The sequence below is a fragment of the Procambarus clarkii genome, chromosome 85 (assembly GCF_040958095.1).
Source record: "Procambarus clarkii isolate CNS0578487 chromosome 85, FALCON_Pclarkii_2.0, whole genome shotgun sequence".
NCBI lineage: Eukaryota > Metazoa > Arthropoda > Malacostraca > Decapoda > Cambaridae > Procambarus > Procambarus clarkii.
Genome location: NC_091234.1, coordinates 18485884 through 18502609, shown reverse-complemented (window position 1 = coordinate 18502609; position 16726 = coordinate 18485884). Strand labels below are relative to the sequence as shown.

At 49.0% G+C, this 16726-nt stretch overlaps 2 protein-coding genes across 2 annotated transcripts in view; both read right to left on the bottom strand.

Annotated features, from left to right (window-relative positions):
• Positions 1 to 8678: 8678 nt before the first annotated feature.
• LOC138358717 (uncharacterized protein DKFZp434B061-like) lies at positions 8679 to 16178 on the bottom strand. The gene is made up of 3 exons (XM_069316878.1): positions 16117 to 16178; positions 14387 to 14457; positions 8679 to 9256 (listed from the first exon to the last, which is right to left on the bottom strand). The coding sequence occupies exons 1-3, from the start codon at positions 16176 to 16178 to the stop codon at positions 8679 to 8681; spliced, it is 711 nt and encodes a 236-aa protein (XP_069172979.1).
• A 291-nt stretch (positions 16179 to 16469) lies between these two features.
• The window catches only part of LOC138358716 (uncharacterized), a 711-nt gene continuing 454 nt past the window's right edge, over positions 16470 to 16726 (bottom strand). Inside the window, exon 1 of the mRNA XM_069316877.1 lies at positions 16470 to 16726. This exon is cut by the window's right edge and continues 454 nt beyond it. Within this exon, the coding sequence (XP_069172978.1) occupies positions 16470 to 16726 (257 nt within the window).

Here is a 16726-nt window from a genome sequence, read left to right as displayed (position 1 = left end):
CAGCGGCCGTCCTCCCCAGACAACCTGTCCTCACACAAGGCTGGTTAATGCAGCGGCCGTCCGCCCCAGACGCATTGATAAATTGTAACATACTATGTACTAAAAATTGGTTTGTTCTCATAAATAAATTGATATTATTACACATACAAATTCTATGTATAGGCGTAGGTTAGGTTAGGTTGGGTGGTTAGGTTCTGTTGGCGATTATTTGTAGTACGTGGGTGAAGCATTTACAGCGTTGTGGTTCGAACAGAGGACGTGAGAGAAGCACTTGTTTCGGAAGTGTTCGAACGTCATCAGTTGTGAGTCGTGTGTAAACCGCTTTTCATTCATAAACAGGATGAAGGGAGGTTTGGCGGCTGGATTAACGAGCTTGGATTTTTGTATGCGAATACGGGTTGTGGTCCGAGGTGTTTGTTTGTTTACCTGGTTAGACATGTTCCCAATACTTATTTTACACCAAGACACAACCAGGACTCTGACCACTCCACCACGCAGAGCCTTGAAGAGAGCAAAACTCTGGAGTTTATACCCAACATCTCGACCACCCAAGGTCACCAGCAATGGTGAGGGATCATAATTCTTGTTTTCACCAATCCATCACATTTACATTTAATCACATTCATCATCATCATCACTATCACACTACTCACCACCATCACTACCACACTACTCACCACCATCACTACCACACTACTCACCATCACTACCACACTACTCACCAACACTACCACACTACTCACCATCACTACCACACTACTCACCATCACTACCACACTACTCACCATCACTACCACACTACTCACCATCACTACCACACTACTCATCATCACTACCACACTACTCATCATCACTACCACACTACTCACCATCACTACCACTCTACTCACCATCACTACCACACTACTCACCATCACTACCACACTACTCACCATCACTACCACACTACTCATCATCACTACCACACTACTCACCAACACTACCACTCTACTCACCATCACTACCACACTACTCACCATCACTACCACACTACTCACCATCACTACCACACTACTCACCATCACTACCACACTACTCACCATTACTACCACACTACTCACCACCATCACTACCACACTACTCACCACCATCACTACCACACTACTCACCATCATCACTACCACACTACTCACCATCACTACCACACTACTTACCATCACTACCACACTACTCACCATCATCACTACCACACTACTCACCATCACTACCACACTACTCACCATCATCACTACCACACTACTCACCAACACCATCACTACCACACTACTCACCATCATCACTACCACACTACTCATCAACACCATCACTACCACACATCTTGACAGTCGCCGTCAAACTGCACTTGACAAGTTGAGGATAAAGTCCTGTCAATAATGTGTACGGTGTTGCTAAGAGAAGTTGACGGGTGATCAAAATGGTGTGAGGACCATGAACATTTTCCCTTGCCTGCCCCTCTGGCCAGCCCTGGTGATCCTCTTGACTATATTGTCTGGCATCTAGGATATTAACACCTGCTTAACTAGGTGGCCATGTGACTAGTTAGTCTGGCAAAATGGAGCGTCTTGGGGCTCACGACGTGGCGCAGCTCCTAAGGAAGAAAATAAAAACTCTTGGGTCCGGGACTTACGGTAGAGTAGCCCTGGTTAACTGGCACGGAGAGCAGGCCGCACTTAAAGTGGCCAACCATGCATCGGCCGCTAAGAGCTTCAAGCGGGAAGCCAGCGTCTTGTCAGAGCTGAAGGGGGCTGGAGGCGCGCCCCTCCTACTGGCGGTGTCTCAAGACCGCCCAGCTCTCCTCACCACTTATAAAGGGGACACGAACGTGGATAAGATTTTATGCCACCCGCGATACGACGTAGTGCAGATTGGGTTTAAAATTGGCCTAAAATTATTACATGTCCACACAAAAGGCTATGTGCATAACGACATAAAATCCAACAATGTAATGATTGAAGGCTCACCCGACCACCCAAAAATTAGTGTGATCGACTTCGGCCTCTCCTGTAAGAGTGGTGAAGTGGTCCTTACAAAAGGTGACCCCGAGGACTACCCGCTCTACGCCCCAGAACTCTTGGCTGGTGAACCCAGCACCTTCTCCTCAGACGTGTTCCAATACGGCCGTCTGATGCAGGAGATCCTAGAGGTAACAGGTACCAAAGATCCGGTACTAGTGAACCTGTTCCAAGAGGCGACACTGTCCAACCAAGAGTGGCGGCCATCCCTGCCCAACCTGCTCCGCCGCCTACAGGACCACATCAGAGACGACACCACCACGGACTCCACCTTCCACCGAGACCGCAAGAGGATTGAGCGGTATGAGGCAAAGTGCGCCAAGTGGGGGACAGACAGAGACGGACTGAGGATGCCTAAGGAGCAGGTTATGAGGGACAAGGCGCGGACGGAGGACTATTTGTTCCGTATAAGGGAATACCATGGGATCCTCGTCCTGTGAGAAGGATATCTATGATATCCTCGCCCTGTGAGAAGGATATCTATGATATCCTCGCCCTGTGAGAAGGAACTGGTTCAATATCTCATTTTTTAAGTTTATAACAAAAATAAAGAAATAAAAGGATTAATTTGTTAAATTATCTGTTTGTTAAATTATCTATTATGTAAAACAATCATTGTATATATATTTTTGTTAATAAATTTTGTTATTAATGTGTGTGTATGTATTCACCTAGTTGTGTTTGCGGGGGTTGAGCTCTGGCTCTTTGGTCCCGCCTCTCAACTGTCAATCAACTGGTGTACAGGTTCCTGAGCCTATTGGGCTCTATCATATCTACACTTGAAACTGTGTATGGAGTCAGCCTCCACCACATCACTGCCTAATGCATTCCATCCGTTAACTACTCTGACACTGAAAAAGTTCCTTCTAACGTCTCTGTGGCTCATGTGTGTGTGTGTGTGTGTGTGTGTGTGTGTGTGTGTGTGTGTGTGTGTGTGTGTGTGTGTGTGTGTGTGTGTGTGTGTGTGTGTGTGTGTGTCTGCCTGCCTGCCTGCCTGCCTGCGTGTGTGTGTACTCACCTAATTGTACTCACCTAATTGTGCTTGCGGGGGTTGAGCTCTGGCTCTTTGGTCCCGCCTCTCAACCGTCAATCAACTGGTGTACAGATTCCTGAGCCTATTGGGCTCTATCATATCTACATGTGTGTGTGTGTGTGTGTGTGTGTGTGTGTGTACTCACCTAGTTGTACTCACCTAGTTGTGTTTGCGGGGGTTGAGCTCTGGCTCTTTGGTCCCGCCTCTCAACCGTCAATCAACAGGTGTACAGATTCCTGAGCCTATCGGGCTCTGTCATATCTACACTTGAAACTGTGTATGGAGTCAGCCTCCACCACATCACTTCCTAATGCATTCCATTTGTCAACCACTCTGACACTAAAAAAGTTCTTTCTAATATCTCTGTGGCTCATTTGGGCACTCAGTTTCCACCTGTGTCCCCTTGTGCGTGATCCCCTTGTGTTAAATAGACTGTCTTTATCTACCCTATCAATCCCCTTCAGAATCTTGAATGTGGTGATCATGTCCCCCCTAACTCTTCTGTCTTCCAGCGAAGTGAGGTTTAATTCCCGGAGTCTCTCCTCGTAGCTCATACCTCTCAGCTCGGGTACTAGTCTGGTGGCAAACCTTTGAACCTTTTCCAGTTTAGTCTTATCCTTGACTAGATATGGACTCCATGCTGGGGCTGCATACTCCAGGATTGGCCTGACATATGTGGTATACAAAGTTCTGAATAATTCTTTACACAAGTTTCTGAATGCCGTTCGTATGTTGGCCAGCCTGGCATATGCCGCTGATGTTATCCGCTTGATATGTGCTGCAGGAGACAGGTCTGGCGTGATATCAACCCCCAAGTCTTTTTCCTTCTCTGACTCCTGAAGAATTTCCTCTCCCAGATGATACCTTGTATCTGGCCTCCTGCTCCCTACACCTATCTTCATTACATTACATTTGGTTGGGTTAAACTCTAACAACCATTTGTTCGACCATTCCTTCAGCTTGTCTAGGTCTTCTTGAAGCCTCAAACAGTCCTCTTCTGTTTTAATCCTTCTCATAATTTTAGCATCGTCCGCAAACATTGAGAGAAATGAATCGATACCCACCGGGAGATCATTTACATATATCAGAAACAAGATAGGACCGAGTACAGAGCCCTGTGGGACTCCACTGGTGACTTCACGCCAATCGGAGGTCTCACCCCTCACCGTAACTCTCTGCTTCCTATTGCTTAGATACTCCCTTATCCACTGGAGCACCTTACCAGCTACACCTGCCTGTCTCTCCAGCTTATGTACCAGCCTCTTTTGCGGTACTGTGTCAAAGGCTTTCCGACAATCCAAGAAAATGCAGTCCGCCCAGCCCTCTCTTTCTTGCTTAATCTGTGTCACCTGATCGTAGAATTCTATCAAGCCTGTAAGGCAAGATTTACCCTCCCTGAATCCATGTTGGCGATTTGTCACGAAGTCCCTTCTCTCCAGATGTGTTACCAGGTTTTTTCTCACGATCTTCTCCATCACCTTGCATGGTATACAAGTCAAGGACACTGGCCTGTAGTTCAGTGCCTCTTGTCTGTCGCCCTTTTTGTATATTGGGACCACATTCGCCGTCTTCCATATTTCTGGTAGGTCTCCCGTCTCTAGTGACTTACTATACACTATGGAGAGTGGCAGGCAAAGTGCCTCTGCACACTCTTTCAGTACCCATGGTGAGATCCCATCTGGACCAACAGCCTTTCTAACATCCAGATCCAGCACACACACACACAGATGTGTGTGTGTGTGTGTGTGTGTGTGGTGAGGATTGGTAAATATTGAGAGAGAGAGAATCCAAGAATCATTAATCTCTCAACATGGCTTCTTTTGTTAATTACTTACTAATCACTCAGCAAATGACATAATTTGTTGATCATTGGCTAACATGTGATCGCCAGTATGGTGTTAGTAAAGGCCGATCTCTTGTTGATCTCTTGCTTAAGATCGATCTGCTGCTGATCTCTTGCTAAATCCCTCCACTAAGTGGCATCAGTCACTGGATGAGTTCAAGATCAGCTATGTTATTGCTCATAGCAGGAGCCTTTGATCGTCTCTGGCACTCTAGAATAATTGTGTAGCTTCAAACACTCTAGGCATCTCAGGCCCCATCTTAGAGCTGCGGGCTTTAAATTTCAAAATAAGTTTTTGTGTGTTTGGCAGATGCGTTTTCGAAAATATCCCACAGGGTTGCCCCAAAATATCATTACAGTTACAGCCCCGCTCCTGCACCAGGGAAGTGTTGTACGGGCTCACCATAGCCCGTGCTACTTGGAACATTTAGTTCTCGGTAGCTGAATCTAAAAGAACGACAATAGGGGAGAGAATGAAGGAGAGGTGAGACGGAGAGATGTGAGCGCCTTCTAAGGTATACATCTTTTCCCTGCGTCGAATCCCTGTGTTTACCTCAGCAAACACGCGGTTCAACTTGTGTTATGTCTCCGGCAACAGAGAGTGGTCTGACCTAATGACCAGACCATCAACTCCTTTCCTCCTCTTCTCTCTTTCCCTCTTCATAAACTTACTTCCTCTTCCTCCTTCCCCCTCTCCTTCTCAGCCCCGCTCCTCCAAGCCATGCCTTTAGAGCAGGCAATACTGGACTAAATATAAATTAGGCCATGAAGCCCAAGACGAATATCTCACCCATAAAGAGAGTACAGACGATAATCCCTTAACAAGAAGATGGTGGAAGGGGAGCAGTGTGAAGATGGGGGTGAAGGCGATTTGCGAAGCATGAGATAGAGAGAAAGAATGGCGGAGGGGTGGTTGATGGGTTGAGGGAGCAGTGACGAATTGGGAAGAATGGTAGTGGCATTATTATTTTTTATTTTGGGTGGTGGAGGGAAGTAAAGATGGAGAAGTACAGAGGAAGGGTAAAGTTTAGAAATGGGAAATATAGTGAGAGTTATGACACCCGTCTCTCTCATGCATGTCCATATTAAATTTTTTGTCATGTTCTATTTAAGGTTTATTGAGGAGGGAGATGAGATTCTGGTCTGTATCTCATCTAGGAATTGTGTATTATGGACTTGGGTAGATCGAGGCCCTTGGGCCACCAGCTGTGGGAGTGGGGCGTCTTATCTTGGGCCACCAGCTGTGGGAGTGGGGCGTCTCATCTTGGGCCACCAGCTGTGGGAGTGGGGCGTCTCATCTTGGGCCACCAGCTGTGGGAGTGGGGCGTCTTATCTTGGGCCACCAGCTGTGGGAGTGGGGCGTCTTATCTTGGGCCACCAGCTGTGGGAGTGGGGCGTCTTATCTTGGGCCACCAGCTGTGGGAGTGGGGCGTCTTATCTTGGGCCACCAGCTGTGGGAGTGGGGCGTCTTATCTTGGGCCACCAGCTGTGGGAGTGGGGCGTCTCATCTTGGGCCACCAGCTGTGGGAGTGGGGCGTCTCATCTTGGGCCACCAGCTGTGGGAGTGGGGCGTCTCATCTTGGGCCACCAGCTGTGGGAGTGGGGCGTCTCATCTTGGGCCATCAGCTGTGGCAGTGGGGCGTCTCATCTTGGGCCACCAGCTGTGGGAGTGGGGCGTCTCATCTTGGGCCACCAGCTGTGGCAGTGGGGCGTCTCATCTTGGGCCACCAGCTGTGGGAGTGGGGCGTCTCATCTTGGGCCACCAGCTGTGGGAATTGGGCGTCTGATCTTGGGCCACCAGCTGTGGGAATGGGGCGTCTCATCTTGGGCTACCAGCTGTGGGAGTGGGGTGTCTCATCTTGGGCCACCAGCTGTGGAAGTGGGGCGTCTCATCTTGGGCCACCAGGTGTGGGAGTGGGGCGTCTCATCTTGGGCCACCAGCTGTGGGAGTGGGGCGTCTCATCTTGGGCCACCAGCTGTGGGAGTGGGGCGTCTCATCTTGGGCCACCAGTTGTGGGAGTGGGGCGTCTCATCTTGGGCCACCAGGTGTGGGAGTGGGGCGTCTCATCTTGGAGTAACCTTTCAACCATCGGGTCTTCTAACATTAGGATGGTGTTCCACACCCTGGAGGCTTGGTGCTGTAGTCTGGTGTTTAGTGGCTGTGTGTTCAGGAGTTCATGGAGCTCCTGGATTGTCTGGTCATATGGTGGACGGTGTTTTGCTGCTCTCCTTAGTGCCTTATTTTCCACTGTTTGTAGTTTGTGCATATCAGTATTCTTTAAGATGTGTAGTGGTACTGGAGGACATTTTAGATGCGGCCGGACTAGAGCCTTGTATAAGTGTAGCTGTATGTTTACACTAAGACTATGAAATCTTCACAATTTTGCCTTGGAGAATTTTGTCATATACGTGAATTTTGTTCACTGTATTAAACAAGACTGTTCATTATATAGCATTGTAAAGGCTATATTGTCGATCAGGGTTATAGCTATATGGGTCCCTGTGTGGTTTCTAACCCCAAGTTACTATGGGGTTGCAAAGGTATAGCAAAGGTGCTATACCTTTGTCCCTCTTAAAAGGGACAAAGGTATAGCACTGTTCTCACCTATCTTGTCTCAATACACATACTTGAACTTGAACGTGATTTTTTTCAATACACTTCACAAGTCTCTGGTTATTATTTTTTAAAATACTTTTACCTAGAACCTTAAGAAGGAAAATTGGTCTGAAATTTTCCTGTTTGAGTTTGGTGTTTTCTTGCCTTAAGAAATAATCTGATAGTAGCCTTTTTTAAGTGGGGAATAGTGGGGGGGGGGAAGGGATGGTAGTGGGGGCATGAGGTAGGTGGGGGTACATGGGAAGAAGTGGGGTGGGGTGGGGGTGGGGGGTAGCTCCCAGCGGAAGCAATTATAGAGTTGTTGCCAAACTACCTCCAACCTTTCCTCAATTAAACTCATTTCTTCATTCTTCAGAGGAAAACATCTCATTAAAACACTGTGTATCGAGTCCGCTTCAAATACGTCTTCATGGGGCCTGACGGCTGAGTGGACAGCGCTTGGGATTCATAGTCCTAAGGGTTCGATCACCGGTGGAGACGGAAACAAATGGGCAGTCTTTCACCCTGATGCCCCTATTCACCTAGCAGTAAACAGGTACCTGGGAGTTAGACAGCTGCTACGGGCTGCTTCTTGGAGATGTGTAAGAAAAGGGAGGAATGGTCGAGGACCGGGCCGTGGGCACGCTAAGCCCCGAAATCATCTCAAGATAACCTCAAGATAGGAGAAGATGGTATATAATTATATATATAATTCATTTATATATAATTCATAATATTATATAATTCATAATATTATATAATTCATAATATTATATAATTCATTATATAATTATATAATTATAATGAATTAATTAATATAGATGAATTATATAATTCATTATATAATTCATCTATATATAATTCATTTCTTCCTCATACACAGAAGAAATTCTACCTAACATCAGTGACACCTTTTCATGTCTTGAACATGTCCCCCTTCTTGCTTATTTTACCCTTAAGTTCCATAAGATCCACTTAATGTTTTTTCCTCATAGTTCTGCCTCGTCGTCTCAGGAAAGGGCCTTGATGCTATTTTTGGGACATTCTCTAAGTTTTGTTTTCCTTTCTTCAGATGCGGGGTTGGGGGGTTCCATGCCGGGGTTGCATACTCAAGAGTGGGTCTCATGTAGGTTGTGTCTTGGGGGGACGTGTATCCTAGAGGAGTGGGTCTAAGAGGCGTGCGAATGGAGAAGTGCGTCTAGGAGGCTTGCGTCTTGGAGGAGTGCGTCTAAGAGGCGTGTGTCTTGGATAAATGCGTCTAAGAGGCTTGCGACTTGGATAAGTGCGTCTTGGAGAAGTGCGTCTAAGAGGCGCGCGTCTTGGAGGAGTGCGTCTAAGAGGCGTGCGTCTTGGAGGAGTGCGTCTAAGAGGTGTGCGTCTTGGAGAAGTGCGTCTTGGAGGCGTGCTTCTTGGAGGCGTGCGTCTTGGAGGAGTGCGTCTTGGAGGTGTGCGTCTTGGAGGCGTGCGTCTTGGAGGTGTGCGTCTTGGAGTGCGTCTAAGAGGAGTGCGTCTTGGAGGCGTGCGTCTTGGAGAAGTGCGTCTTGGAGGTGTGCGTCTTGGAGGAGTGCGTCTTGGAGGCGTGCGTCTTGGAGGCGTGCTTCTTGGAGGCGTGCGTCTTGGAAGAGTGCGTCTAAGAGACGTGCGTCTAAGAGGCGTGCGTCTTGGAGAAGTGCGTCTTGGAGGCGTGCTTCTTGGAGGCGTGCGTCTTGGAGAAGTGCGTCTGAGACGTGCGTCTTGGAGAGCGCAAGAAGGAAGGTAATTACAGCCGTTCTCCTTTGATGGTAATGGATGTGGTAATTACCTTAAGATAACGCAGAGTCGTAATTTAAAGCAAAGGTGATCTCAGGCCACTTCATTAACAGGCAGGTGATTTACAGAGCAAATACTGAACACTGTGTGTGTGTGTGTGTGTGTGTGTGTGTGTGTGTGTGTGTGTGTGTGTGTGTGTGTGTGTGTGTGTGTGTGTGTGTGTGTGTGAGTGAGTGAGTGAGTGAGTGAGTGAGTGAGTGAGTGAGTGAGTGTGTGTGTATGTGTGTATGTGTGTATGTGTGTATGTGTGTATGTGTGTATGTGTGTGTGTGTGTGTGTGTGTGTGTGTGTGTGTGTGTGTGTGTGTGTGTGTGTGTGTGTGTGTGTTTACCTAATTGTACATGCGGGGGTTGAGCTCTGCTCTTTCGCCCCGCCTCTTAACTGTCAATCAAATCAACTGTTTCTACTATTTTTTTAAACTCACGCATGGCGTGTGCGTGCGTGAGTGAGTATATGCATCTGTGTGTGCACGCAAGTTATCATTCGCCTTCAGAACGTTGCTTATTCCACAATTTTGTTTTTCACATCCCCTCCACACCTCCTAGTGTGACCTGTCCTCACTGTGTCCAAGACGGGTTCTATACGGTTCCTTAGCCGCATGCGGCGTCCCTAGCAGTCTCCGTGGTGTAGTGGTAAGACACTCGCCTGGCGTTCCGCGAGCGCTATGTCATGGGTTCGTATCCTGGCCGGGGAGGATTTACTGGGCGCAATTCCTTAACTGTAGCCTCTGTTTAACGCAACAGTAAAATGTGTACTTGGATGAAAAAACGATTCTTCGCGGCAGGGGATCGTATTCCAGGGACCGTAGGATTAAGGACTTGCCCGAAACGCTACGCGTACTAGTGGCTGTACAAGAATGTAACAACTCTTGTATATATCTCAAAAAAAAAAAAAAAAAAAAAAAATAAGATGAAGACGTCTCTATAGCTGACTGTGACGCCTCATTGCTCCTGACGATGACAAACTCATCAACCCAAGTCTTGGGGCAAGATTCACGAAGCAGTTACGCAAGCACTTACGAACCTATACATCTTTTCCTCAATCTTTGGCGGTTTTGTTTACAATTATTAAACAGTTAATGAGCTCCGAAGCACCAGGAGGCTGTTTATAACAATAACAACAGTTGATTGGCAAGTTTTCATGCTTGTAAACTGTTTAATAAATGTAACCAAAGCCGTAAAAAATTGAGGAAAGATGTACACGATCGTAAGTGCTTGCGTAACTGCTTCGTGAATCTGACCCCCTGAACATTATCAACCCAAGTGCCCAGTACCCCAGTACCCCAGTACCTCAGTACCCCAGTACCTCAGTACCCCAGTACCCCAGTACCCCAGTACCCCAGTACCCACTCCCTGGAGCATAGGGCCAGTTCACACCTCTCCGCTGAGAGAGGGGAGAGCCTGAATACTGTCTCAGTAACCTAGTTAGCGTCGCGACAGAGTGACATCCTAAACAGGTTAAGATCACTCTAAAGATAAGAGAGAGGCTAATCACCACGACGTAACTGGATTAAATCAGAGCACCTTAGGCTGGGCCGCCCTGTGCGATATCGTTGATAGACATGTGATTGCTTTTTTAATGGGGTCGTTAGTTACAAAAGGTGGCTTTTTTAATTCACAGAGGGGGGGGGGGGTGTTGAGTGGGGGGGGTGTTGAGTGGGGGGGTGTTGAGTGGGGGGGGGGTGTTGATTGGGGGGGGGGTGTTGAGTGGGGGGGAGTGTTGAGTGGGGGGGGGGAGTGTTGAGTGGGGGGGGAGTGTTGAGTGGGGGGGGGGGAGTGTTGAGTGGGGGGGGGGGAGTGTTGAGTGGGGGGGGGAGTGTTGAGTGGGGGGGGGAGTATTGAGTGGGGGGGGGGAGTGTTGAGTGGGGGGGAGGGGGGTTTGAGTGGGGATGTTTGAGGGAGTGACGGAAGGGGGGGGGGGTGTATTTACTATTTGTGCCTGCAGGATGGTGATGTTAGCTCTTGGTCTCCGCCTTTTTAACATTCTAATGTACTGACTCCCTACCTTTTTGTCCAGTATATTTACGATATACCACACACACATACCTCCCCCATGATGTAGCCTGCACCTAGCAACATATAGGTTGTTAGGTGAACAGAAGCATCAGATGAAAACAAAAGCTGTACAATCGTGTGCGTGTGTGTGTGTGTACTCACCTAGTTGTACTCACCTAGTTGTGTTTGCGGGGGTTGAGCTCTGGCTCTTTGGTCCCGCCTCTCCTGTGTGTGTGTGTGTGTGTGTGTGTGTGTGTGCGCGCGCGCATGTCCGTCCTAAAAGCATTAATTGTGCGTGTTGGGTTGAGCTTCAGCTCTCTGGTTCTGCCTCACAACCTTTTGACTAACTGTTCACATAGTCATTTGGGCTCTTGTCATATCTACGTTTGAAGCCATGTATGTAGTCTACCAAACACCTTCTCGCGCACTGCATTCCACGTGTCCACGACTATCATGTATCACACTCTCTATTTCCCCAAGAATCGTGGATGTGGTGATCATGCCTTCCATAACTCATCTATCCCGGATTGTACCTGGATGATGGGGTTCTGGAAGTTCTTCTACTCCCCAAGCCCGGCTTGGGGACCAGGCTCGACTTGTAACAGCTTGGCTCAACAGGCTTGGGCTGGACGGTAGAGCAACAGTCTCGCTTCATGCAGGTCGACGTTCAATCCCCCGACCGTCCAAGTGGTTGGGCATCATTCTTCCCCCCCCCCCCTTCCCTGTCCCATCCCAAATCCTTATCCTGGCCCCTTCCAAGTGCAATATAGGCCTATTAGCTTGGCGCTTTCCCCCTGACTATTCCCTTCTATTAGGCTTTTTTTCGTACTCCATAACTCTCAGCTCTGGAGATTGTCTGGTGACATCTCTGGATGTTTTCATTAAGGCGAAGAAACAATTTCACTCTGGTGCCATATATTCCAGTGTTGGTATAACATATACGGTATATACAGGAGTCCTGTAGGACTCTGTGTGTGTATGTGTCTACTCACAGGAGTGAGTACTGAGCCTGTCCAGACTTGAGTCTTGTCCAGGGCCAAGACAAGATAGGCTCCTACTAATAGTCTGGAGCCTTTGGTAGGAATCAAATTCCTTTGAAGGGAATCTCTCTCTCTGTGTATCCTGATCGCTTTCAAATCCGGTCGGCCGAGCGGACAGCACGCTGGACTTGTGATCCTGTGGTCCTGGGTTCGATCCCAGGCGCCGGCGAGAAAATATGGGCAGAGTTTCTTTCACCCTATGCCCCTGTTACCTAGCAGTAAAATAGGTACCTGGGTGTTAGTCAGCTGTCACGGGCTGCTTCCTGGGGGTGGAGGCCTGGTCGAGGACCGGGCCGCGGGGACACTAAAGCCCCGAAATCATCTCAAGATAACCTCAAGATAAATCAATAAGAAAAATAGTGCTCGACACACATCAAGTTTGCCGGGGACTTGAGAACCAGGGGCCAGATTCACGAAGCAGTTACGCAAGCATTTACGAACCTGTACATCTTTTCTCAATGTTTGACGGCTTTGTTTATAATTATTAAACAGTTAATGAGTTCCGAAGCACCAGGAGGCTGTTTATAACAATAACAACAGTTGATTGGCAAGTTTTCATGCTTGTAAACTGTTTAATAAATGTAACCAAAGCCGTCAAAGATTGAGGAAAGATGTACACGTTCGTAAGTACTTGCGTAACTGCTTCGTGAATCTGGCCGCAGGCTAGGTTGGTTAGGTTAGGGTGGTTCTTAACAAGAGATGAGGTTAGCAGGCGAATGTCGCCACGAAGAGAAACCCACGAAGAGGAACACCGCTGTGTTTTGACTTATCACTGACTACGAGACCTCTCCCTTCCCTCTCTCTCTCGCGCAGACATGTTTCTCCTTCCACTTTCCTAGCGCGTGGCTTGTGAAAAAATAAATCGTGGCTTGTATACAGTAGTGTTGTATATATAAAGTAGGGCTTGGCTTGCCCTTGCTCAGGGCTTGCCCTTGCTGAGGGCTTGCCCTTGCTCACTCAAGGCTTGCTCAGGGCTTGCTGAGGGCTTGCTCAGGGCTTGGCTTGCCCTTGCTCAGGGCTTGCCCTTGCTCACACTCAAGGCTTGCTCAGGGCTTGCTGAAGGCTTGCTCAGGGCTTGGCTTGCCCTTGCTCAGGGCTTGCCCTTGCTCACACTCAAGGCTTGCTCAGGGCTTGCTGAAGGCTTGCTCAGGGCTTGGCTTGCCCTTGCTCAGGGCTTGCCCTTGCTCACTCAAGGCTTGCTGAGGGCTTGCTGAGGGCTTGCTGAGGCCTTGCTCAGGGCTTGCCCTTGCTCACTCAAGGCGTGCTGAGGGCTTGCTGAGGGCTTGCTGAGGCCTTGCTCAGGGCTTGCCCTTGCTCACTCAAGGCTTGCTCAGGGCTTGCTGAGGGCTTGCTCAGGGCTTGGCTTGCCCTTGCTCACACTCAAGGCTTGCTCAGGGCTTGCTGAAGGCTTGCTCAGGGCTTGGCTTGCCCTTGCTCAGGGCTTGCCCTTGCTCACTCAAGGCTTGCTCAGGGCTTGCTGAGGGCTTGCTGAGGGCTTGCTCAGGGCTTGGCTTGCCCTTGCTCAGGGCTTGCCCTTGCTCACTCAAGGCTTGCTCAGGGCTTGCTGAGGGCTTGCTCAGGGCTTGGCTTGCCCTTGCTCAGGGCTTGCCCTTGCTCACACTCAAGGCTTGCTCAGGGCTTGCTGAAGGCTTGCTCAGGGCTTGGCTTGCCCTTGCTCAGGGCTTGCCCTTGCTCACTCAAGGCTTACTGAGGGCTTGCTCAGGGCTTGCTGAGGGCTTGCTCAGGGCTTGGCTTGCCCTTGCTCAGGGCTTGCCCTTGCTCACTCAAGGCTTGCTCAGGGCTTGCTCAGGGCTTGCTCAGGGCTTGGCTTGCCCTTGCTCAGGGCTTGCCCTTGCTGACACTCAAGGCTTGCTCAGGGCTTGCTGAAGGCTTGCTGAGGCCTTGCTCAGGGCTTGCCCTTGCTCACTCAAGGCTTGCTGAGGGCTTGCTGAGGGCTTGTTCAGGGCTTGGCTTACCCTTGCTCAAGGCTTGCTGAGGGCTTGCTCAGGGCTTGGCTTACCCTTGCTGAGGGCTTGATCAGGGCTTGCTGAGGGCTTGCTGAGGGCTTGCTGAGTGCTTGCTCTGGGCTTGCTCAGGACAGGCAAAGATAAATCATTGAACAGAAGGAGAATCTAGGTACTAAATGAGCCATAGACACAAAGTAACAAATAATGGAGATAGACTCCGTATACAGCTTTACCTGTTGATGATTTCGAGAGGTCTACCCACGCCAGGCTGCCCTGGCGATTGAGCCAGGTTTGTGAGGCTCTTAAGTCTTCGCAGCCCAGAGCCATATAGCCATCACCTCTACAAATGTAGAAATGACAGAAGCCCCAATTGGTCCAGGAACCTGTGGACCAGTTGACTGACGGTTGAGAGGCGGGACCACTCCATACATTATTATCTTGGTTATCTTGTTGGGGGGGTTATCTTGAGGTTATCTTGAGATGATTTCGGGGCATTTTTAGTGTCCCCGCGGCCCGGTCCTCGACCAGGCCTCCACCCCCAGGAAGCAGCCCGTGACAGCTGACTAACACCCAGGTACCTATTTTACTGCTAGGTAACAGGGGCATTCAGGGTGAAAGAAACTTTGCCCATTTGTTTCGGCCTCGTGCGGGAATCGAATCCGCGCCACAGAATTACGAGTCCTGCGCGCTATCCACCAGGCTACGAGGCCCCTATCCACCAGGCTACGAGGCCCGAGGGGGGGGGGGCTTTTATCAGATAACTTTGTACCACAATAAAACACCACACAAGGTAGTTAGTAGCCAGGTCAACAGTTTCCGCTTGACCCTGTAGTTCGGCTGTTCAGTGTTTGCACCAAACTTTCCAGCGCCAATTTGCCGAAAAGTTTAGTATGTAAACACCAGTTTTGTGAACTATCATTCTGTGACATTTCACACCTCATAACTACATAGATGCAGTTGTCAGCGGGGAAAAGCTTTTGTGGAATTGTGGTGAACATTTCTGGCTATTTGATGTGGTGGAGAGCCGTTCTGTGTGGCATCAGAGTCAAGCAGGCAGAGATGGGACAGTGGGAAGGGGGAGGGGTGGAAGGGGGAGAGATGGAAGGGGGAGAGATGGAAGGGAGGGGAAAGGACCACGGTGTCGTAAGGAATCAAAGTCTATTTTAGCACAAGCCTTCCAACTAATCCACCAACCAGTCAACGCAACTGATCAGCAACCTCTAGAGCAACCAATCAGGCGCACCTCCAGAACCAAACCAATCAGGAACCACTAGAACAACCAACCAACCTGGGGCCAGATTCACGAAGCAGTTACGCAAGCACTTACGAACGTGTACATCTTTCCTCAATCTTTGACGGCTTTGGTTACATTTATTAAACAGTTTACAAGCATGAAAACTTGCCAATCAACTGTTGTTATTGTTATAAACAGCCTCCTGGTGCTTCCGAGCTCATTAACTGTTTAATAATTGTAAACAAAGCCGCCAAAGATTGAGAAAAGATGTACAGGTTCGTAAGTGTCTGCGTAAGTGCTTTCGTGAATCTGGCCCCAGACCAACTCATCTAAAAGCTTACCATCTCGAAGGCAGGTAGTTACGAGGTCAAAATGTTGCTGTTTGCACTTCTTAGTCCCATATGGGGGCCCACCTCGACATATGTGTTTGGAGGTATGCAGTGTCCACTACGTCGCCTACTCTCACAAGAATCCTAGTGTCATCAGCGTTTGTGTCCTTGTTTACGTCTGATATGAGGATGAGAAAAAGCACTGAAGCAAGCACAGTACCTTGGGGGATTGAGCTCTTCACGGTTGATGATCCGGATTTGACTTTGTTGACTATTACACATTGGGTTCTCTTAGGTAATTAAAGATCCATGTTCTTAATTGCCAGGATTTCCCTTCAAGTGCTTGTTGTACACAATAGCACCATGGACACATTTGTCAAAGGCTTTCGCAAAATCTGTGGATGATATACAGGCCTTATGTACTACGACATGGCATCTAAGGCCATGTCGTAGTGGTGCAGCAACTGTGACAGGCAAGAGTGCGCCCTCTTCTGAAACCATGTTGTCCAGGGTTATGGAGACGCTGTGATTCTATGTCACATCTTTTGTCTTATATTTTATGAGTCTGCTCTACTACCTCCTTTGTGGAGTGGTGAGATCTCTATTGGGAGCCACCATAGTGCTGAGAGCCACCGTAGTGCTGGGAGCCACCGTAGTGCTGGGAGCCACCATAGTGCTGAGAGCCACCGCAGTGCTGGGAGCCACCGTAGTGCTGGGAGCCACCGTAGTGCTGGGAGCCACCATACTGCTGGGAGCCACCGTAGTGCTGGGAGCCACCGTAGTGCTGAGAGCCACCGTAGTGCTGATAGCCACCGTAGTGCTGAGAGCCA